Raw genomic sequence first — 21957 nt, forward strand, 5'->3', positions numbered from 1 at the left:
CACTGCTCCGGGATCCAATAGTGGTGCGTTTTACACCACGTCATCCCTCTACTGGCACTGCACACGGTGAAATTTTAGGGTTAAGTGCCGATGCTAAGCCACGGAAACCCATGTCGTGAAGCTCCGAGGGAGTCTGGAACTTGAGTGAGGCAAAAGACTTTTCAAGCCCTTCACAGCTGACTGAGGAAAATGCATCAGGCACTGATGGAATTAAACTAAATACAAATTTTACGTACTTTATTATTTCCATTTCGTGCTACTGTATAGTTTTATTCAGTCCCAAATGCTAAGTATAAATTATTACTTTACAGGTGAATAATTTGCATGCAGTAGATGACTGGATTATAAAATAATGCTGCTACGACAAAAGTAGAATTACACATGAATGCATCAGCAGTAATCATAATAATAATAATAAAGTATTGGAATACATAATGGGACAAAACCTTTACATTTTCTGAATCATGAATATTTTAGCTTTTAATAATTTAAATATATTTTGCCAATGATACTTTCATACTTTCACTTGGGTGACTTGAAATGGATATTTTCATATTACAGTATTACTATCATTACCAAGGATCGAAATACTGATACTGATAGCATGGCAGAATTTTGATGGACTGGAAAGCATCTCACGCTACTGCCATGTTAAAGTCACTGAGCTCTTCAGTACAACCTATTCTACTGCAAACATTTGATTTCATAATCGTAAGACTTATTTTATGCAGCTGAATCAACAAATTACAAGTGATGACCAAATACTTAGGGCCATGTTGTGTATATAATGCTCTTTAAGTAGTACAGGTTATTGAATATCACGTACTTTTCTCAATGTGCGATGCATTTATTTCACAATATTAAAAACTGTATACAGAGTGCTACATATTTAACGTTTATTTATCCTTTACTGTGTAGTGAATAAGAGATGAAACAGAATTTCAACAGAATTTTCCATAATCAAATAACACATTCGTACTTATGAATATCCGTCCATCAGTACATTAGCAACACAAAAATTCATAGTCATCTGACATATCCAAACTTAGCATTAAAAATATTAAACAGTAAGCCAATTACCATTCCAACAATAAACTTAATTATCAAGTTTTAGTTCTAATATGGTCCAATATCAAAGCATTACAGAGTCACAAAAGCATCCAACTTAACATAAATGCCCAATGTATTATTTTATCTAATGATCATTTTAAAAAAAAGGTACCATCTAGGTCCACTGCTTCAGACTGTCAGACCCTTTAAGATGTGGGTGGACCCTGAGAGAACAAAAGGTGTGAGACCACATTCACACATTACAGGAAACCCAGAATGTAACACAAGCATAGCTTAAATGGAAAAATACTCTTTAAAAACACAATACAGTAAAAAGTGAGGGTTAAACTGCAATACCAGATGTGACACTGGCCTGATTAATAAAAACTAAAGGTGATTCAAAGTTCATGTGTTATTGTTTAAGTGTGTTACAATAACAACTTGCCCCGTCTCCTTGAACATGTATTTTCTTTTTATGTAAGCAGAAACTTTCTGTTGTATTTTGCAAAGAGTCCATTCACACATTATCAACAGTACAGAAAGATCCCCATGACAGTATGCTGGGCAGGGGACTGTGATGGTGGAGCACCTCTGTGTGTTTAAACGCAGCATTGCAGGTGAGGAGAACTTTGCCTCTAACGTTTCCAAATTAGAGACAACCCGTATGAGTGAAGGTGTGGAGAAAAGCTGAAAGCGAAGTTGTATCACACGTATAACCACAAGATGTTAAACACAAAAAAACACCTCAGGAATGAATATCAAAAAAATAAAAAGGAAACAGGAGCATATTCCTTCTTGGTAGGGAATGAAATCTGATATGTTTTAAACTCAGGTAGTTTTCATCTGACGGAAGGTTTGGCAAAGCATTGATGTTGTCCCTTTACTTGTAAAAACAAATAATGCATCTACAGTTTTGAAACAAAAACGCTTTCTTTCTTTTTAAATTAATATTATAAATACACTTATTCACTAAGGCTAAACAAGCAGCCTGTTAGCTTAGCTTAGGCAAGAAGACTGGAAACAGGGAAACAGCTAGCCTGGCTCTGTTCAAAGGTAGTCAGTTGCCAGTTAACATTCTGCTAAAAAAAGAGGGGGGGGCGGACCCTGACTTGTTTGTATTTCTTTAAACCAATCATAATTGTCTTGGGTGGCAATAAGCCCTACTTGCAGCAATGATGCCCTTGCAAAATAGATAGTGGAGATAGCAGAATGGAAGGAGAAATCCTGCAGTCTCAGCATGCGAGAAAGCTTATCCAATAAGCCAGACTAGTTTAGGGTAATAAAATCCGCCTACTAGCACCTCTAAAGCTCACTAATTAACATGTTCTGTCTGGTTTTATAATCCATACAAATATTAAGGTGTAAAGCAATAACCTTGCATATAATACCCCATAGAACCAACAGTTGTCTTTTTTTGGGCAGTTTTTCAAGCCTTTTATAAGATAGGACAGAAAGGAAATGGGGTGAGAGAGAGGGGGGGGAGACATGCAGCAAAGGGCCGCAGGTCGGAGCCGAACCCGGGGCCACTGCCTCAAGGACCTTCAGCCTCTTTACATGGGGCGATTTTTACAGTTTGGATTTTGTACAGATTACACAAACATGATAATTAGTGAGTTTTAGAAGTGCTCGTACGCAGATTTTGATACCTTCAGACAGAGGTAGGCTTGCCGTTTCTAGTCTTTATGTTAAGCTGCTGTCTCCAGCTTTGAACATTGAACGGGCTGACATGAGAGAGGTGCAAATAAGTGTATTTTGCAAAATTTTGAACTATCCATTTGAAACTATTAGGATCAACAGTTGACCCTTCCCTTGCTAAACACATTATACTGCAGTGTCGACTTGCATTTAAGGCCTTTCAGATACTTCAGATCACTTGGTAAGACTATACGGACAAAGAGAGTCCACTGTGAAACACAGGCCGGGTGGGATCATTCAAACTAAGAGCTGATACTAATGCCAAGCTTCCCAAGCTGAGTGTAAGTCTGCACCTAGGCTTTTACACTAAAGTCAATAAATAAAAGAAATAGTTTCAAGCTCAAAATAATAGGCGTTCATTTATGTGTGCAAAGGTTTCCCCACATCCAGTTCACCGTGCAAGATCAGACCATGTTGGTCTGGGTGTTGGGGCTGCGGCTCTGCAAGTCCTGTACCTGGTCAAGAACCCAGTTGATGTTTGGTCTCTCTTGGGGATTAGACACCATTATGGAGCTCAGCAGCATCTGCAGGCCCTCCGAGTAACTAAGCAAAACACAAATTATTATTAGTTACCTTTTTTTTGCACAAAATAGAAATAAAGAGGAACGCCCTGATCACATTCACACCTGGAAGCTGCCCTGCTCTGCTGGCCACTGAGCAGCATTTTTTGGGGGTTATGGGCCTTGCCCAAGGGCACTTCACTTACTGCAACCCTCAAGTCACAAGTTCGATTCTCTAACCTTTAGGCGGCCACAGAACTTTCTTCAAGTTACAATCAATGTAGGATATTGTTATAGACTGAATACTGACCTGCAAGACTGTGGAATGGTCACTGGATTCTGGACAGCCAGGGCAACGCTGTCCCCCTTCTGAAACACCATGTCATACGGCCCCTCCAACATCATCATGCAGTAAAGCACACAGCCAAGTGACTGGAGGAGTATAGGTACAAATCATAAGGAGAAGTAGTGAATGATCCAGGGCACTTGGTTTCAGAGATTTACTGATGCAACAACAGAAAACAAGCACAAGATACAGAAGAGATAGAGAATACAAGGCTTTACCCAGATATCAGTGCGCTCATCTATAATGCAGTGGCTCTCTACATTGAAGAGTTCAGGAGCCCTGTAGGAAATGGTGCACCGCTGGGCTGCCCAGTCCTGTATGGTCATGGCTTCTCTGGTTCCTCTAACCTGAAATTAACTCACTTTCATTAAATTTACACAGGGCACGGGTCATTAGAGGACAAGTAATAACAACTGACTCTTAAAATACTTATTCCATGGCAACACTAGACAAACTCTTCCTGTTGTAATAACGTTAGTTGTTTCCATGGAAAAACCCAAAACACCAGAATGCCAATAATCCTGGGTGTTTCAAGAGGCGCAATCAGTATTGTAAGTTCCATCACCACAAATGTGATAAAATATACTTGCTGAAGTAACATATTAAAGATCATGACAGACTTGTAGATCTATGCGCTAAGACGATAAGTGAGCTGGAGCAACAAACATTTTTGTGAGCATTAAAGGACCATGAGAAAGTTGCTCTATACACCAAACTGTGGAATATATTGTGCTTTAGATTAACTCCCAGTAACATCACTTAGGCTTCTGCTTGTTACAATTTTCAAATTTCCATTGGTAAAACATCCAGAGAGTTGAAAGATGTATTCTGAGAAATGATAAACAATATCCAGTAGCTGTGGATTTCAAAGTTGTGAAGCATGATATTATGTGGTACATTGGCATTAAATGTGTTACTCTGCCATCTAGAGGCAGAAATCTGGACCTTCTTTCTAAAATAATGTCAGGTCTAGTGAGTACTCTGTGCACAAGGATGAGTTGCCACTAAGTGTTAAGTTGTAGTTTTTGGTCGCCACCTATTTTGTAGATAACATAGATCCTGACAACTGCCATACTCAAACTACTCAACATAACATTAATGTTAAAAAATTACTTTTGAATATCAATGGACAAAATAGAAGTGATGCACTGTTTGTACACAGAAAGAGCCTCAAAACATGCAGAATTTTGCTTTAAATGCTACATAAAGAATGGACTGTGAGGATGTGACCTAATTTGGGCTTTAACGTTTGACCAATAGTATCAATGCTTATAAAGTGATCAGTAAAATCCTAAAATCTCTTTGACCCAGCACACTTACCTCAATCCTGGCACGGTTCATAGAGCCCAGGTCCATCAGAAATGGCCTGTCGTCCTCATCAAGTAGCACATTTGTAGGCTTCAGGTCTCTGGCAAATTATAGCAGACACATAGCATTCAGCTTACATTGTGCTCAGATGTCTATGATTGTGTTAATATATAAAAAAAGTGCAATTTAATTCATTCGGCAGAGATTAGGTTCAGGGCCAGTAACTGATACAATAATAGCTCTGTGTATGTGCAACTCGTTCAAATCTAGGATTATGTCTCCCTATTAGAGAGATCAATTGCCAATAAAAATGCATTAAAATCACCTGGTATTTCTGTTTTGAACAGCTTCATGAGGTAAAACTTATATTATGCTGTAGAGATGCTGGTGCAGCAACATCAATCCAGCACCAGCATCTCTACAGGATAATATAACCACCCCACTGTTTCTGGAAAACTGCATATCCACTGAAAATGAGAGTTAATGAACCAAATAGATGAGAACTGTTGCAACTCATTCTGCTTTTGATCATAGTGCAGGTTGTGCAGATTCCCAGACAACCAGCACAAGAGCCTTATATATTTGTCCTATGCATGTAAATGTGCCCTGTGATAGACTGGCGTCCTGTTCAGGGTGGACCCCGCCTCACGCCAGATATCAGCTGGGATCGGCTCCAGCTCCCCCGCGACCCCGATAGGGACAAGCGGTTGAAGATGAATGAATGAATGTAAATGTTTGGTTTTATGTGCATATGGAGAGAGATTACCTGTGTGCATAGCCCTTTTCATGAATGGCCTTGAGTCCAGAGCACATACCACGCAAGATTTGCAAAATCTGTTTTTCAGGCATTGAGCTCCCCTTGTCTCTTAGCTTCTCCAGAACAGACCACAGACTGCCTTTCTGTTCAGACAAACATACAAAAATATCAGAATCAGACAATTTCCCACAAGATTATTCTGGTCGTATTAGCTGCTGCACCTACTTACGCCAATATAAGGTAGAAGTAACCAGGCTTCAGTCTTGCCTCCACGATCAACAAAGGTATGTGCAACCAGGCTCAAGACATTGGGGTGATTAAAAATCTGATGCATCTCCACCTCTGTCTGGGCCTCCTGACGGCCTTCACGGTCATGGCAGAGGATCCTCTTCAGGGCATAGAAGCGCCCATCCTTTGCCCCCTCTACCAGATCAACATAACTGAACCCACTGAAGGGAGGACAAAAAGAGATTAAAGTTTGGGAGGAGCATTAGTCCAGATTTGACTCTACAGTACAAGGGTGGCAATATTCTTCCTCTTTCTTTTTGTTATTTTCATCTACTTCCGACATGTTCCTCAAAGAAGAAGAAATAGTGCAGGTACTCTTTACAACAGCGCTTTGGTGTGCTAGTTTTTATTTACTGCAAAAGGTTTGAATATGTAGAATTGGCTCAAAATAACATACTGTGCCCATGTTCATTGTAATACCGAAAGATGTCATCAAGTGCAACACTGTGATGTAGTTTTAAACGTTTTTAGGATAGTAGGATCAAGAAAGATAGAAAGATCATGTGCAATATTTTTCAAATTAATTATCATGTGCAGTATATACTCATAAGCGCTTTATTTTTTATATTTCATCGTTTTGACACTCTTGTCATCCAATATTGTTATTGTTTTGTAATTGTTACTGCAATTTAAGAGCAATCTGGAACAAGAATTTACTTAAGGATTAATAAAGCTCTATATCATCTTATCTAATCTTATTTTATAATTTCATTTTTTTGCGATTTGTTTACAAGCAAATATAAAATAGAACCAGAATCAGAAATACTTTAATAATCCCTGGGGGAAATTGTTTTCGTTTAAACTCCAGCTATACAAACAACATATCTAACAACAATATTATACAGATAACATACATTTGTAACCATATAAATATATACATAAAATATAGAAAAAACGACAATGGTAATATACACAGAAGTAGTGTAATAACGTAACCACACTTAATCTTAAAAGTAGAGTTAAATGGAGTTTAAAACCATGGCAAACTCTTACCCTTCGTCTAGTTTCTGGACAAAGTAATATTTTTTGTTATCAATGGTGATGGAGCCACGGGAGCATATGCACAGGGTCTGTCCCATCTTGACTGGTACATTGTTTAACGCCAACCTTTTAAGGGCCTGGGAGAAACAGGACGAATTAAAGTTATTTGACAGAGACAGCCAGAGAAATAAAGATACTAATACAGAGTTACTTACTACGAAATACATTAATTATTGCTAGCAAACTGCGAGTTAACCTTTTGGTCAGTTGGGATGGAGAAACATATTATAAGACAGCTAACAAAATGTCAACAAACGTAAAATATCACCAAGATGTAACGTTAACGGTAGCTTAGCAACTTCCAGGCGTTTCAACAACCAAACTGCGACACCAATGTCACTTTTTAAAGGTCGCCCTGGTGGAAGAGTAAATGTAAATTACCTGTCGCTAAACATACCAAATATGTGCTATAATTGGTGATTTTAGATCTTTATTCTTACCAGCTAGCTGTCTGTTTACCAAATTAGCTTACTGTCATATTTCCCCCATCTTCTTCTTGGGCTTCGTCGTCGTCCTCTTCTTCTTCTTCTTCTTCTGTTATTGGCGGTTGGCTACCAGCTTTAAAGGGCATTACCGCCACCAATAGACATATCATTTGTTACATTATTATTTTTTTCATACAATTTAATTTAATTTTAATTTTATCCTTGTGTGTGTATTGTAACGTTATGTATAGTTAAATGTTTTATTGTCATGTTTTCTATTTTCAATTTAAAAAAAAGTCTTTAACGTTTCTTCTTCGCTTGTAAACAGCGGCGCTTGTTTTGCCCCACAGCGCCTGATGAAAACCAAGCGGCGTGAGCTGGTAACATTATCAAAGAAGAAATGATGGCGGATTACCAGTATAAAAGAAGGGGTGGCAGCGACGACGGAGGTGATATTTGTGCTGTTTTGACGTCTAAAAAATGTGCTTTACAAAATAAGCAGTATTTAGCTGTTAGCTGGATTTGCTGCATATCCATTAAAACCGCCCCCAGCTAATGTTAAACAGAGGAAACTTCACTGAGCTAACTTGATGTTAGCTACGCATCAGTGGCGAGCTAATGCTAATACGAAGTAATAGCTTAACGGTGTTTTAGCGTTTCCTACATAGCTATAGGACACGGGGCTGGTTGTTACAGTTGCAGGGCTGAAGTTACTGCTAACGTTAGTCTGGTAATAAGGTAAAGACTTGCAGCATTCATATGTTGTTAGCTTGCTAACTTAGCCTAGCAAGTGTGCAAGTAGCTAACCTACCCTAAACTAGTTAGAGCAGGTTAACTATGGCAAGCGATTTTAACATTTAATCGAATCACACTCCTATCTGTAATTACATTTTAGATATCCATAATACCATTTCTCCTAGTCAAAATTGAATTCCTACTAAATGATCATTTAAGATCCACAATAACATTCTTGCTACCTACAATTGTCATTTCAGATATATTTTTTAAAAACTGTATTTGCACAAATAGACGTACAACAGGGATAACTGTTCAATCTTCAAACAATATAACAATAAGAATATTGCTTGAGGTAGTGCATACATCATAAATAAAACAAAACATTGAAGTACATAAATCAGTTCAGATCAAATTCATTACAAATGGCTTTTGTTTTTACAGCTTTGCAGTTGGAATACTTTAGTGAGTCCAGGTGTTAAAGTAAGATATGAAAACAGTAAAATTAGGCTTCTGGTTTGCAAATTCGGTGGTGTGTATGTAGAGGTTAGCTAATTATAAGAAAATATTTTCCTAGTAAGAATGACATTACAGATATCCAGAATGTTCATTTTATATATCTAAAATAATAACAATAATAATAATAATAATAATATTTTATTTGTATTGCACTTTACATTCAACCATCTCAAAGGGCTACAGAGCAGAATAGAAACAATATAAAAAATAAAAGGTAAAATTAAAAATAAGAGAAAAGACAATAAGCACAATGCTTTGGTACACAGGAAGGTTTTAAGGTCTTTTGTGTGTGTGTGTAATTGTGGAGATCTAGCATTGAAATCCCAATACACATGAATGGCAAAAGTGATGTAATTTGTACTAGTAAGATTGATGATTTGGATACCAGAAATGCCATTTATTATTTCATTTTGTTTTTTCTTTTTGAAGAATGTAATTTGAAATTTTATTTTTGACTAGGAAGAATTTAATTACAGATATCTGCAATACATATCAAGTTTTTATTAAATGTTAAACCGCTTGCTATAAGCGCAGGTTAACAGCATATGAGTAACAACGTTACAATTATTTACTTTCAGACATTGCATACAGTACTCTTAGATTAACAATATATTATTATATTGTAATGTTCGGTACACACTCAGCCTCCAGATGAACTTTTAAAAATAAATGGTAAATGTTGAGAATCTAAGTTCCATTTGGTTAGTTAACGTTAATGGCTAGAAATGTAACATTAGCCACACAGGTAAAGGTGATAGCTTTTTATTATTCTCCAGTTCCCAGGAAACGGTTGTTCACCTTGTTGAGTTGTCTTGCCTCAAGCAGAGCCGCAGGAGGAGGGAGACAGAGTGAAAACTAAGCCTGTCTCTTGTAGCACTGTGGGAGAAGGGACCACCGCGTTCAAACGCAAATCCCAGCATCTCACACCTGAAGATGAAGATGAAGACGAGTACGAGTCTGAGTCCTCAGCAGACCCACCAGCACCCCGCAAAGTCTCCAAGATAGGCTTTAGCATGAGCAGTCAGATGGGGAAGAAGTCGAACCCCATATCTATCAAACTTGGAGCGACAGTGAGTGTGCAGCATAACTGCTTGAATACATAGTGTTTGAATGCAATGTTGCCCCCATTGTGTGTAGTGTTGATACAATTATTCATGATGGAATTATTCCACTAATTAAGTCAAGAAAAGTGGAAAATCCTCAAATTTGATACGTTTAACCAGCTTTTCTTTTGCATTTTATCAAGAGTGAAGAAGTGTGATGCTTTTCTGTTTCCTTTAATTGTTTATCCCAAATCTGTTCTAGAAACCTAAAGAGCCTGTACCATCAGCTCCTCCCAAAAAGGCAGGGATGGCATCTGTTTTTGATGAAGATGATGTAAGTTCTCTCACACACACACACACACAGTAATGTCATGATTGTAAAGGTCCTCAAACAAAAAATGTGTAGAAGTTTATTTGAACTTTCTCTCTCCATGCAGAGTGAACCTGAGGAGATGCCCCCAGAAGCAAAGATGAGGATGAAGAACATTGGCAGGTATATATACACACGTACATGATGCACTTTATAATCGTTTCCTAGGCTTCTGCTTTTATCAAAACATTTTGTGCGCTTTTAAATCTTTTTGAATTAATGCGACATTTCAAATTTAGTTATTTTTGAGGTGACTAATCAGAATTCTTTTTTTTCAGGGAGACTCCAACGTCTGCAGGACCCAATTCCTTTAACAAGGGCAAGCAGGGTTTTTCTGACCATCAAAAACTCTGGGAGAGGAAGATGAAGGCCCAAGCAGACAAATTGTAAATGACTACCGCAGTTTTTGTCACAAATGGATGATTTAGAATAGTAAAACCATGTCAGAGATATCTATGAAGGCTCAAAAGATTCCTCACTGTAGCCTCGGTTGTGACAACTTCTCAGCTTTGTGGACATGCTTTAAAGAATACTTTAAGCCTTCTGTCACGTTTACTTTTCTAACCACTACTGGCTGACGCTAACTGAGAGGAGAGGTACCAGTGTGTTAGCCCTCTGCGATGAGAGGTGCAGAGACAAAAAAATAGCCAGAATATTGTTGATTTTGCTGGCAGAAAATCTAGCATGTTAGAGCCCTCATGCACCGCTTGTGACGTACTTGCTCCTATCTGAAGCTGGTCGAGTGTGGTCCCAAGCAAGCTCATAGTGTCGCTTGTCAAATATTTGGGTACATTTTTTTTATTTTTGAATCCACAAATGAGTGTTTGTGTTTTGAGTGTTATGTTACCGTGCCTGTGTGTGTGTGTGCGCGCGGCATGGACTAGACGTACAGATGGATTGTTTTGTTTTAGTTTCTCAACATCAATGTACAGCCCTTTGTATTCACCAGCTGTGCCCCCTCTTGGGCAGTTTGTTTATGTTTTATGTTATTTTGACCTTTGTGCCAGCATTCCTGGTTTTGCTTCCTCAATACTCTATTTCTGTCTGCTTATCTGAATCTGGCAAAGAAATGCGGTTCTGATCTTTTTTATGTTCATAATGGAAGGATTGCTGACAGGTTTTTAGTTGACAACTGTGTGAAGAAAGCCGTCGCATTGATACAAGAGTGCTGGTAACACTAATTCAGTGTTTTCTGGGGGTTAAAATGCAGGTTAGCAACAATTAGGCTCATTTACAAACCCCCATGCTCTCTCGTTTGGTTCAGATAAATGTGGTACCTCAGTGACTTTTCCTGTGTCCTCTGTGACACTTTGAACTATAAACTTTGAATTTCTCTGTGGTTTACCTGACTGTTGTGCTTCCCCAAATGAATCACATTAATATACACTGCTACAACCTGTTTTATCAAACAACCCTCTTGAATACATATTTAAAAGTCAGTCAAATAAAAATAAAAAAGAATGATCTGTATTGTGTCAAATGTTTATTGCTGACATGTCTGCTGTGACAATACATCAACCTCAACTCTTCTGTACTTTAACTGATATAACAACTGCTATAAAAGCTAACTGTTTAATTGATAATAGCACCATTTTTTGGTATATTTTGTTAATCAGTGTACTAATAGATATTCTTATGTTATATTCATTCTTTTAATGCATGAAGAGTTGGTAGGTAATTGATTATTTTTACACTGTTTAACTGAATCAGTTTATATTTGGTACAGATGGAACTAAAATATCATAACTCACACACGAGCATGGCACAAATGGTGACTCACTGTCTCTCCCTACATTTAAATGAGACTTAATGATTTGGCATCCCTATGGTATTACTATATTATACAGGTATATACATATTTCTTTATTTATGTCTTGCACCTGCATACGAACAGTACAGAATGCAGTAATACAAGCTGCATTGTAAAATAAATATGTTGTACATGTTGGGGAAATGTCTTTTGCTAATCATTGGTCCTGCATGAGTGAAACCAGCTTCACTCTAGGATTAGGCATGGCCTTCCTCAAAGACCTCCAGAAGTTGCTGGCGGCTCTAGAGGGATTGTCTGAGGTCCAGTCTAGACTGGGTAGCACCTTCAAGGCCCTTTGGACAGATGTGGGCAGCGGGGGGTCCGGCTGGATGGCGGACGCTGAGGCTCTACTGGGCCATATCAACAGGAGTTTGAGGATTGAGTTTTTCAGCAAAGCCTAAAGATATGGACCAAGCAGAAAGTGACTAATGAGTTGTGATCTTGTTTTAACCTGAGATACACATTTGAAACAGACATGTCATCTAAGATAAACTTAACCGCAGGTTTTCCTACCATCCACGCAGCTACTGGTTTCAGATGTCAGTAAATTTATAAAATGAAACCAATGGGATATTTGTGTATTTATGATGCTGGGAAGTCAAAGCCAGAAGACTGTTTTTTGCAATAAGAAAGGGTGACATCCTGTTCAGTCATACTACTACTACAAATAAATGGAAAACAGTGGTTAGCCGCATAATAGGAAAGGTTAAGCAGATAACAGGAAAGTGGTTGTCCGCATGGGTGAAGGGGCCAGACTACCCAGGGCCCAAGGGTGGGTGGGGTTGGCTGGAACGCCTGTAATTTTTTGTTTGTTTGTAATTAGTGTTTTCCAAGTATTTAGTGTCATAACAGAAATTTAAAAAATGGTGGAACGATGTATTTAAAAGAAATCTTTGAGGGTCCTCTAACCCTTTACAAAAGGCGCAAAATGGTTTAGTCTTCTACACCCGTGAAATGTCGGCCTACCTGGACGCCTGATTCCAGTACAAACACAGCATTGCTGTTGGAGAGGTAGTCAGCTGACAGGAGACAGATAAGCATTTGGCTTCTCTGCATTGCAAGGACCACATCATTTGTATATGCTGCAATACAAAGTGGAAACCATCAGGGACATCTGCGGTTAACACACATACACAAACAGACACACACCCAGTTGATCCTCTGACCTCCTCCAGGAAGCACGTCCCTCTCCAGCAGACAGAGGCGATACCCCCACTGGTCCTCTAACATTTGGGGTAGCAGCAGTTCTAGTGGTCTCTGGGTGGATTCACCCTCCTCAGTGTCCAGTGAACCCATGCTGGATAAACATGCTGTCAATAAAAGTAGTTGTTAATTTACTTTACTAGCATAGTTACATGAAAATAAAATCAAGATATACATTGAACATGTTGGCCTACCTTCCTCATCAATGTCAGGTCCTTTCTGAGAGGAAAGGGTCAAAACTCCCTCCACCTCTGCTGATGGAGGGCTCCACACATAGGACAGAAACACATCAAACTCTTTCTCATCTGATTGATGGTGGTGGTGGACATGAAAGACAATTTTGAAAAAGGAACAATAGAAAATGAAAGCTGGGTTCTTGCATGTGTTTTTGTTCTATATGCAGCTGTAGTGACATTTAATAAAGATAATAACAGTGGCATTTGTCTACACTAAGTGCAATATCATAGTGTCCTACATACATTTGTGGAGCACATGCACTGGATTAAGAAAATTATTCAAAGTGTTATGATGATATTTCAGTTGCTAAATTAATGCAATGCTTTTTATGGTTACATAAATTGAAAACGAATGGTATCTTCGTTTTGTGGTATACAGAGCTGTATCTAAAAGGTGACCCACATCCTGTGAGGAGGAGCTTTTGCGGTCAGGATCAGTATGTATGCCAAGTCTGCCACTGGGTTTCTACTCTCTCTGTATATATGTACTGTGTGTGTAGGGTCAGGTGTAGATGTAGATGTGTGTGTGTAGGTGTGCGTGTTTTTGTGTGTGTCTGCATTCTGACCTCCATCATGATTTCCACACTGGAAGTGGGATCTGTAGATAAGCTGTATTTCCAGCCATTTCACATGCAGAACTATTCCCAGCCCTGCTACCAGCAGCAAAGACACAATGGGATACCCGACCAGCGAAGGCCATTTTACTGAAACCCAGTCAAAAAAAATAAATACACATTAAATTGAAATATGTATTTAAGGAGCAATAATGGACAATGAAGTTGATATGGTGACCTGGTTAGCAAACGAAAATCTTGGTTGAGTAAATAACGGTTCATATTGACGATAGCTTGGCTATTTTCAATATCGTCGACTTTTATGATTCTCTCTGACCAGTGCAGTGTTTTAACTCCACATTCTTGTATGGGCTCAGGTCACTTGGAAGCTGGACCGAGGTGCTACCAAAAAATAGGCTGCCATGGTACCAGGTTCTATCCACAACTTTTGTCAATGGAAAATCTGAAAAGTTCAAAATCACTTTGGCTACACATCCAGCAGACACAGCAACATTAGCATTAATTTAGAGATGTGCTTGTGTGCACCTGATGGCTGTAAGTGTCCAATATTCTTTCTCCTTTTAACTTTGAATTGGACTCCATTTCCACAACTTTCCTCACCAGCCTGTTTCTAACTTTGCCCTTCCAACATTTGTTGACACTAGGTAGTGTACAGTCGGTTTATCTGAGCCTTTCACTAAAACAGCTTGAAACACAGATGAGGTCAGTGAGGGTGGACCACTAACACTAAATTGTGGGCCATAAAAAATAGTGCAAATACACTAAAGCACTCTGTAGAGATACACAGAGGACAGAACATTTATGTGGGATCATTTTGGGGGGTCACTAGCAGGGATCTTTTTCACATTAAGCATGCTTTCACATTTGATCCTTTGTAAAAGTAATATTATTGGCTAGTGCAACTTTAAATGTTGCCTTGCCTGCACACAATTAAACCTAATGTTTCAAACTCACTATTGGTATCAGTCAGTGGACATAACTGGAAATGTTTTTTAGAAATAAGTTGCCTTATGGATGTTACCAGGATTTATTAGAGCTGTAAGGTAAGAAAATATAGTATCGATACAACAAATACATGAAGGTAAGAATAGACAGAATAGTACCTTTAATTTTCTCCTTGAGCTTGATGGTGACCCTGCTGCTATTGACAGTATTGCTGGCGATGCAGATATACATGTGGTTCAAGTGATGTGGAGTCACCTCTTTGATGATGTGTGTTCGCGTGACCTCAATCTGATGAAACTCCACTCTCTTCTCCCTGAATCAGGGAAAGGGTTCAGCTCCCTTGCATCCTAATGATCACTGACAGTATCATGCAAGCCAAACTGAAACATCATGTTTAAATCCTCAGATTTTACAACAAGCAAACACGGACGCTGGATAATGAAAAACAGTTACTTTCAGGAAAAAAGAGTTAATAAAAAGGTGACTGCAGTGACTCACTGTTGCACCTGCACATCCACGTGTAGTTGGGTCATATTCTCCATGTTTCCACCGTAACCGATGTACCACTTCACCTCCGGCGAAACGTTTATCTCATAAAGAAAATATACCTTACACATCAGAGTGTGAGACCGACCTAGAACGAGTACAAAAACATTTGAACCTAACTATTTGGATGTTTGGTAACAGTGTTGACCTTTGAGAGACAATCTAAACCAGGCATCTCCAACCCTGCTCTTGGAGGGCCGCTGGCCTGCATGTTTTTGGTTTCTCCTGCTGAAACACACCTGACTCTAATGAATATCATACCTGTGACAAGCTTCAGCTGCTCGATCACAAGCAGAGCATTGGAATCAGGTTTGTTAGAGCAGGGAGAAACCTAAAACATGCAGGACAGCGGCCCTCCAGGAGCAGGATTGGAGATGCCTGATCTAAACCATCCAAATGTGTAATTAACTCTTTGGGATTCTACCACTTACCAAGCTCCACTTCGTCTGTCGTGTTGTCCTCGGGATTTACAATCAGGGGAGAGTAACTTGTGACGTGAGCTGTTTGGGCATGGGGAATAAAGTCAGACAGTTCTGCGTTATAATCTTTCTAGTGGACTGTGTTTCTCAGAGACATACATTCTGTATAAATCAGATTTGAGCTCTACTTTGACACACAGCGGGCATCAAGACACTCATCAAAACAACTTTAGAAGTTGTATGTGGAAGATTTAAAATAACTGAATGAAAACAAATAAATAAAGAGAAACACAATTCACATTATTATATGTATTTCCTTTTATGTGAAGCATCTTACTGAGTCAAAATGAAATGAAACAAACGGTGTGCACAGCCACAAAATAATTGCTCTTCTGATACCCTTTATTGTGTTTTATATCAGTGCTGTATGAAAATAGGATATTCCAAATTTTAAGGTATAATTTTATCTTAAACTTGATTTCCTGCACAGCAGAGTGATGATTGCAGGAAGCACACAGACAGCTAACCACCTGCTGTGGAGGAAGTTGTGGTGGCCTTTGGGTTAGCAGCCAGATATGAACCTGAAACAATTGGTGTTTAAAGTTAAACACATTTCAGACTCATGATGGTTTCTCTGCAAGGGCTTGTTCATTTGTTTTTAGTATTGTGTGGCTTTTTGAAGTTAGACCTGAATAATAATTAGTTTCAACTGATTAAATTGAATTAAAAGGTCTATTTACCGAAAGGTGATTGAAATAGCAACATTTAAAAGGTGCTTTGTATTATAGGGCATAGGTTTCCCAGAGAAAGTGGAATGTAGACATCCCTCATTGTTGATTTATTCATCCATTTTCTACACGCTCTGGGATTTTTCCTCAGTGCTCCATGGATATTTGCACAAAATTTCATAGAAAACCACCCCTGAGATATTCAGCCTTGGCACCAGACTTTTTCAGTAGCAGCTTGGTTTGGAAACCTCTCTTTGAAAAACAAAAGCTCACTAAACCAAAAAGTGAAGTGGTCCAGCTGCTGATTGGTGAGCCACAGCTCAACGTGGAGACCTTATACACAAAACAACTACAGCGCATGACCAGTACAATTCTAAATGACAGTTCCCATTCATTGTGCGCTGAGTTTCAGCTTCTCCCCTCTGGGCGCAGGTTGACATTCCCATGTGTCGAACAAAAACACACAAAAACAGTTTTATCCCTGCAGCTGTCACACTGAGGAGTGTCCTATATTTTGCAAATGTGATCATTTATTGCTGATGTTATTTATAAACTCGGTGCTGTATTTATGCCTTTTACAGTTTACTTTTAATTTTTAATTTCTATTTTAGATTTTTACTTTATCCATTACATTTTAACAACCAACCTTTAACAACCATTTATTTATTTATTTGGTTATTGTTATTCTATTTTTACGTTTTTTTTATATATCTTAACATGATATGGTTTAAGATACTTCTGGACCTGAAAGAACTTTTTTATTTGACATTTCCTTTTCATTTCCACTGTCTTAAATTAGATTACATGTGATATGTGCCTCATATGTTTTTTCCATATTTGTGTATGAACTCTATTGTATAGTTGGGTATTATCTCCAAGCTTTCTTAACCACACACACACACACTTACGTATGGCTGTGACGTTAACAGCCCTCCTGAAGGTCCAATTGAGTCCTCGCTCAATTATTTGCCTGTCACAGAAATATACACCAGTATCCTGTATTCTGACTTGGCACAGATGTAACCGCCCAGTCTTCTGATAGGAGTCTCTGTTTTGCCCAGACACAGGTTTGTTACGCTGTAAGAAAGCACAATTGTTGAGTTTTTGTTGTGATTTAAATGTTTCCATTGTGAGGTGGATGTGTGTACTTCACCTTGTACCAGATGACATTTGTGTTGTCACTACAGTTGAGACCTGGGCAGGTGATCTCCCCACCTACATCGACACGCAGCCACACACTGTTCTCCCAAGGCTGAGAGCATCCCAGACCAATTCTCTCCACCACCTGTAGGTGGAGAAACAACTCGCTGCCGCTGGACAGCAAAGACCTGAACACTTAATAGAAGTTCAATCACATGCCGTCTACACACATAAATCATAAGCCACCATTGAGTATACCGAAAAGACTGATAAAGTTGCTATAAATGAATTATGCGTATTATCAGTGACTGCAATGTATATTAATCACTTATTAAGGCTTCATAAGTAATTAATTTATCTATTCATCTTTAGGAGTTTGTTAAATAAAAGTCTTATTGGGTTAGGAATTTATTGTAAACCTTGATATGTAATATAGTATTGCCACTACTACCAACTCGCTGTTTATTAATTGCAGATTTACTAACCAGAGGTGTGAACTCCGCTTTGACTGGAGTCAGACTTGAGACATGAACCATAGACTTCAAGGGCCCATATTGTAAAAAGTGAGATTTGCATGACATTTTTGATTATAAAGCAGGCTGAGGTGCTATATAAATACTGTGAGTAAGTATCAAAACGCTCCAATCCACACAGAAATGCACAAAGCTCAAGTTCAGAAACGGTGCCTTCAAACGAGCCTTCAGGACTTCTATACGGTTTTGATGTCATAACTATACGATAAAAAGGTAGAAAGTGTTGCTACAGTGACGTTACAGTCATTCCTTGGCTGCATTGACGGTGCAGATGCACAGAGCCCAGAACTCCAACCAATCAGAGCAGACTGTGTTTTCTTTTTTAGAAGGGGGTCTTAAACAGAAACCATATTCGCCTACAGGAGTCGCCATCTTGTCAGACTTTGACTCCGCCTCATTTCCTCTTACCAAAAAAGGGCATTGATGTGACATTGGGGGGAGGGATATACATCCGTCTGGCTGACGTATACTTAATTAGCCACATTAGCACAACTGCCTGGGTGCTAGGCTAACAGCACACACTGCTTGATAAACGGGAATGTTGAGGACAGAGAGGGAACATGGTCATTTTTTAAAATTTTGTAACGGGAACAGGATTTTTTATAGGGTGGAGACTGACGAGGGAGGTCAGTCTCTAGCAGAATTAAGTGCAGACAGTCCTGTGTCTCTAGTGGAGATTACAACGGCTCTGCGAGTCGAGAACAGGCAGCCAGCATTTATGATATATGATTTAAACTGATCTTCAACACAGTGCCATGCCCATAGCCGTAAAACACAGACCCTTACGGCCCGAATCCTCCTGGTGCTGTATGTGCCATAGATAGTAGGCTATATTGCAAGTCATGGTGAAAGTCAGGCTATTTAATTAGCATAACAGAGCTAACACATTGTGTTCCTAAACCATCTGTTGGTACAGCTGATCAAAAAGCAAACCATCTTGTCACTTAGTAACACCACCACACGAATGACCGCAGTCGAGATCGAGATGACAGAGTTGGCGTGCTAATCCTGACAACTAGCCTCCCAGGAGAAGTGAGGGCCAGCGGCTAACTGTCACTCTAGAGGCCACGCCCCTAATTTTTCATAAACTTCAACCTCCAATAAAATAAAAACTAGCCTGGTACAAAAAAAAAATCACCCCCCTCAGTGTTGTCATGGAGATATGACCTAAACATACAGACTAGAATGTTTTTTTTGTACCAGGCCTTAAGTAGGTTTAATTATGCTGTGAAAACGGCCTGTTTAACATGGAGGTCAATAAGAAATTGCTCTATCATGCAAACTACTCCTAGTGGACACTCAGAGAGCTGAACTTTTTGCCACGTCCTTTTGGATCCACCAGGAAGACGCTGTGGTGGGGGCTTGGTAGAAACCCAAAGTATAGGTATCTTCCATCTTCAAAACCCAAAATATAGGTATGAACCTGAAAATGTATTCATGTCCCGTTCAAAGATGAAACAAAAGACTTATTTCGTACACTTTTGGCAAGTTTTCGAAATATTTTAAATCATGAAATGTTTATACATGTTTACCAGCTAAAAAACACTCTGGCTTGTTCGTATTTCTTTAAACCAATCACAACCATCTCGGTTGATGCTAAATCCCTGATGCATAAAGGTCACATTGCCAGAACAATTATTGTCATTATTGTGTCAATGTACACTCATGTACACATGAGCATGTGACAGTTAAGACATACTTAGACAACCCATACCCCTTAATGATTATACCATATTAATAGTTGTACCATTCCACGTCACCATACTCCATCCTACATTATTTTTCCAATGCAACAAAGAAATACACTAAACTGTACTGTGTGATTGCACGCCTTGTTTTGAAGACATCTTTAAATATAAACAAATAAAAGTTTAATCGGACACAATTGGGGATAAAAACATGATTATTTACCTGCATGTGTACTTTCCAGAATGTTTTGTTTCAGCTAGGAACTCCCTCCCACAGATAAAGGATGTGCCTTCCTTTCCTTCTCTGCCATCTCCCGTCCTGGTCCACAACACCTCCATGTGCGGATTCACAGATTTTATGCACGGCATTATAAAGACTTCCCCCTCCACAGCTCTGTAGTGCTGGTGTAACGTATCCTGCTGAAGACCTAGAGAGAGTTCTGTTTTTGTTTCATTTCAAAAAACACCACCACAGATTTAAAAAAGGTGTGGGACAACATTAATAATAACATGCATGCTTCATTTAAAACAAAAAAAATCAAAAGTTTTTCAGCAGTAAAATTGAAATACCCGTTCTTTTCTTTAGACGCTTTCCCACACAGCATCCCTCCAAAGAAATGGGAACGATAAAAAAACACAGAATGTATCCAGTTTGCATCCTGTGCCTCTAAATCAGTTTACATCGCTCCTTGATGCTGGTGAAATCAGTCTTCTTTAAATTTCATCCTCTTTTTTTTCTAATGCATTCTTGTGTATAACCACATCGGGAGTTCTTGGTATTTTCTCATCTTCATTGTTTACTCATGGGCAGCAACATGAGGTGTTATATTTTCAAAGGACATGTAGACGAAGTAGGTGGTATCGCACGGTTTCCTGTTTGATTGTGTTTGAACACGATTTCACTGGAAACTGCTCGATATTGTTTTCCTGTATGTTGAAAGCTACTTCCTATGTGAACAGAGAAGTTAGTGCTTATTGTTGAGTAATATTTTACTGTGTTGTGAAAGGAAACACTAACTAATGTACATATATATAGAGAGAGATGACTAGGTAGTCACATTGCGATAAAAACATCTTTTGCAATTATAGCCTAGCCAAAACTGGATCACTTTTCATGTTGCACATCACAGAAATACAAAATGCTACTCAGTTGATTGCACTGAAAATAGGATACACAAAAGGTACGCTAGATTATATAGTTCAAGGCGTGCTTTGTGATAAGGGAGATATAAACACAGTTTTCAACCAAAAGTGGTAAGTGGTTAAGACCCAATTTTCTGGGGTAAACCTACTTTCACTGGCCTAGTTTCTGGTATCTGCTGTCACATTTGGACTAACAAAGTAAAATGTGGGAGTGAACATGCTGAACTTCTACTAACCTCTTACAAGCTTCCACCTTTGTTTGAGACTGCCATCCCCCAAAATTGAACCAAAAAGAACTAAGTAATTTGTACCAACAGCAATGGCCCATATTTACATTTATTATTCCTCTAGTGGCCGTACTGTAGTAATTATGACAGGAGTAAAGGTACGGGTAAAACAAAAACAGGACTTTGACCCAGAAGATCAATGTTTGTGTCCCACGTGAAACCAAAGTTTATGTATTGACTTATATATATATAAGGTAGCTTCTAATAATGCTACATAAGTTATGTTATGGTTTAAAAACGACAGTTAAAGGGAAATTCTGGCGTAAAATCATCTCAGGGTCTTTTTCTGCAAATACAATCATCAAATAACCCATCGAGACAACAACTATTAACGGAGAAATCTTGGACAGTCGCTAACAGCCGAATGAGGCTAACATTGATTAGCTTGGGGCAGCACGGTTAAGGCAATAAAACGTCTTTTTTAACCACCAATACTGCTCATGATAACACCTAGCATCCTAGCAGGATAAGAGTCAAGTGTTTGAGTGTTTTGAAAGACTTACCAACTGGCCCCGGAACAGCTCCTCTCATAGTAAAGTCCATTCAAGTCGATTACCAAATGCAATCCAAAAGGAAGGAGCCCATTGATGCTTCGGTTAATGCTTCCGGCATTATGTACAGACAGAC

At 38.8% G+C, this 21957-nt stretch overlaps 3 protein-coding genes across 4 annotated transcripts; 1 reads left to right on the plus strand and 2 right to left on the minus strand.

The window, feature by feature from the left end:
- Positions 1–882: 882 nt before the first annotated feature.
- Positions 883–7514, minus strand: stk16 (serine/threonine kinase 16). 2 transcript variants are annotated; one of them, XM_083918627.1, is made up of 8 exons: positions 7458–7514; positions 6938–7062; positions 5886–6105; positions 5666–5799; positions 4912–4999; positions 3810–3938; positions 3556–3677; positions 883–3288 (listed from the first exon to the last, which is right to left on the minus strand). In XM_083918627.1, the coding sequence occupies exons 1-8, from the start codon at positions 7461–7463 to the stop codon at positions 3150–3152; spliced, it is 963 nt and encodes a 320-aa protein (XP_083774753.1). In that variant the 5' UTR covers positions 7464–7514; the 3' UTR covers positions 883–3149. The 2 variants fall into 2 exon arrangements, with proteins under 2 accessions (XP_083774753.1, XP_083774754.1); XM_083918628.1 differs by having other exon boundaries at positions 7426–7496.
- Positions 7515–7790: 276 nt separating this feature from the next.
- pcnp (PEST proteolytic signal containing nuclear protein) lies at positions 7791–11512 on the plus strand. Its single transcript, XM_083919201.1, has 5 exons — positions 7791–7859; positions 9490–9734; positions 9970–10041; positions 10145–10200; positions 10356–11512. Exons 1-5 carry the CDS (start codon positions 7811–7813, stop codon positions 10465–10467), a joined length of 534 nt encoding a protein of 177 aa, XP_083775327.1. The 5' UTR covers positions 7791–7810; the 3' UTR covers positions 10468–11512.
- A 289-nt stretch (positions 11513–11801) lies between these two features.
- On the minus strand, positions 11802–20564 carry LOC310949252 (interleukin-18 receptor accessory protein-like). Its single transcript, XM_083916623.1, has 12 exons — positions 20471–20564; positions 20124–20328; positions 17693–17852; positions 17448–17616; positions 15824–15892; positions 15345–15480; positions 15005–15159; positions 13893–14030; positions 13285–13395; positions 13054–13197; positions 12854–12969; positions 11802–12284 (listed from the first exon to the last, which is right to left on the minus strand). The coding sequence occupies exons 1-12, from the start codon at positions 20556–20558 to the stop codon at positions 12045–12047; spliced, it is 1731 nt and encodes a 576-aa protein (XP_083772749.1). The 5' UTR covers positions 20559–20564; the 3' UTR covers positions 11802–12044.
- Between the last annotated feature and the right edge of the window lie 1393 nt (positions 20565–21957).

This window comes from Echiichthys vipera, assembly GCF_963691815.1.
Source record: "Echiichthys vipera genome assembly, chromosome: 1".
NCBI classification, from domain to species: Eukaryota; Metazoa; Chordata; class Actinopteri; order Perciformes; family Trachinidae; genus Echiichthys; species Echiichthys vipera.

Coding starts and splice junctions, on each gene's coding strand:
- LOC310949252 (XM_083916623.1), bottom strand. CDS start 20,558: ATGCAAACTGGATACATTCTGTGTTTTTTTATCGTTCCCATTTCTTTG. Junction 17,617..17,692: donor CAAATGTCATCTGGTACAAG/GTGAAGTACACA, acceptor GCTTTCTTACAG/CGTAACAAACCTGTGTCTGG. Junction 13,198..13,284: donor ACCTGACATTGATGAGGAAG/GTAGGCCAACAT, acceptor TTTTATTGACAG/CATGTTTATCCAGCATGGGT.
- stk16 (XM_083918627.1), bottom strand. Junction 6,106..6,937: donor GTCCAGAAACTAGACGAAGG/GTAAGAGTTTGC, acceptor TCCTCCCTTCAG/TGGGTTCAGTTATGTTGATC. Junction 3,289..3,555: donor ACCATTCCACAGTCTTGCAG/GTCAGTATTCAG, acceptor TGTTTTGCTTAG/TTACTCGGAGGGCCTGCAGA.
- pcnp (XM_083919201.1), top strand. CDS start 7,811: ATGATGGCGGATTACCAGTATAAAAGAAGGGGTGGCAGCGACGACGGA. Junction 9,735..9,969: donor CTATCAAACTTGGAGCGACA/GTGAGTGTGCAG, acceptor AATCTGTTCTAG/AAACCTAAAGAGCCTGTACC. Junction 10,042..10,144: donor CTGTTTTTGATGAAGATGAT/GTAAGTTCTCTC, acceptor CTCTCCATGCAG/AGTGAACCTGAGGAGATGCC.